General features: G+C 43.4%; 1 protein-coding gene across 1 annotated transcript in view; it reads left to right on the plus strand.

The window, feature by feature from the left end:
- The window catches only part of HMGB2 (high mobility group box 2), a gene marked incomplete at its 3' end in the record, with an annotated part of 1,996 nt that extends 536 nt beyond the window's left edge, over positions 1–1,460 (plus strand). The window contains 5 exon segments of the mRNA XM_006779427.2: positions 25–206; positions 480–555; positions 558–624; positions 709–883; positions 1,431–1,460. Coding sequence (XP_006779490.1) covers positions 57–206; positions 480–555; positions 558–624; positions 709–883; positions 1,431–1,460 — 498 coding nt within the window.
- Between the last annotated feature and the right edge of the window lie 2 nt (positions 1,461–1,462).

The following is a 1,462-nucleotide window of genomic DNA, read 5'->3' on the forward strand; positions in this document are numbered from 1 at the left end:
CCCCGCCGGCGCCCACCCCCTGCTTTCGCCCGGCTAGGAGGACGCCGTCTGTCATCATGGGCAAAGGAGACCCCAACAAGCCGCGGGGCAAGATGTCCTCGTACGCCTTCTTCGTCCAGACCTGCCGGGAGGAGCACAAGAAGAAACACCCCGACTCTTCCGTCAATTTCTCCGAATTCTCCAAGAAATGTTCCGAGAAATGGAAGGTGAGTCGGGAATGCAGACGCCAGCAAAGAGTTCTCAGGTGTGTTCGCGGGCCAGGACACTAGGCAGGCAATTGACTTGGGACTTTCAGCTCGCTACCCGGAGGACTCGCTCGAAGATTCTGTGGAGAGTTTTAGGCAGGTTTCTTTAGGTTTTTGCTTAAGACCACTAAAGAAAAATGCTGTTACTTCGGAAAATGTGGCCGTTAAGATGGCCTTTTGGGGTGTGCATAGGTTACAGTTTTGCTGTGTTTCTAACTGCTGTCCTGCTCACAGACCATGTCTGCCAAGGAAAAGTCAAAGTTCGAAGACATGGCGAAGAGTGACAAAGCTCGCTATGACCGGGAGATGAAAATTATGTTCCCCCCAAAGGTGACAAGAAAGGGAAGAAAAAAGATCCCAATGCTCCTAAAAGGCCTCCGTAAGTTTTTTGTTTTTGTATTCTTGAATTGCTCAAATTGCCCCTTGATTTTTCAGTTTATTAACTCTTGGTACTTCCTTTCAGATCTGCCTTCTTCCTGTTTTGCTCTGAACATCGCCCAAAGATTAAAAGCGAACACCCTGGTTTGTCCATTGGGGATACTGCAAAAAAATTGGGTGAAATGTGGTCTGAACAATCAGCCAAAGATAAGCAACCATATGAACAAAAAGCAGCTAAGCTAAAGGAGAAATATGAAAAGGTACACTTTTTAAAGCCGGGGTTGAAATTAGGTAGATATTTTCTAAAGTATGTTAGAAGTAGATATAAGTGGTAGAAAGTTGGGAAGTGTAGATAATCATGTATTAATAGCTGTCAGCTGTGCTTTGCACAACTTAGAACAAACTAATTGAGAAATCTCCTTTCTTTTGACTGAAATCAGTGTTGTAGCACTGGTAGGTTCCTGCATAGAGACTCTTTTGTGGTTATATAGGCCTCTTAGTTTGAAAAAGTGGAGGGCCAAATGGGTTTTATGTAGGTAGATAAAAAAAATGTGAAGTTGAAGGATGGGGGGGAGACTAAGTGAGGTAAATGGATGTTAGTAGTGAAAGTATTGACATTGATCTAATGCCACCCATGGTTTGACATCATAAGCTTCCTAAAGCCTAGAGGGAACAAATGCTGTCAAAAATAATTTTTTAGACAGTTGCCAGGGTTATTGGTCAATAATCTTAGATTGTTTACACGTAGTGGTTTTCAGTTGAGAAATGACACCGGATGTTGATTTTCTTCTCTTGACAATATTTCAGGATATTGCTGCATACCGTGCCAAGGGCAAAAG

The sequence above is a fragment of the Myotis davidii genome, unplaced genomic scaffold (assembly GCF_000327345.1).
Source record: "Myotis davidii unplaced genomic scaffold, ASM32734v1 scaffold404, whole genome shotgun sequence".
Classification (NCBI taxonomy): domain Eukaryota; kingdom Metazoa; phylum Chordata; class Mammalia; order Chiroptera; family Vespertilionidae; genus Myotis; species Myotis davidii.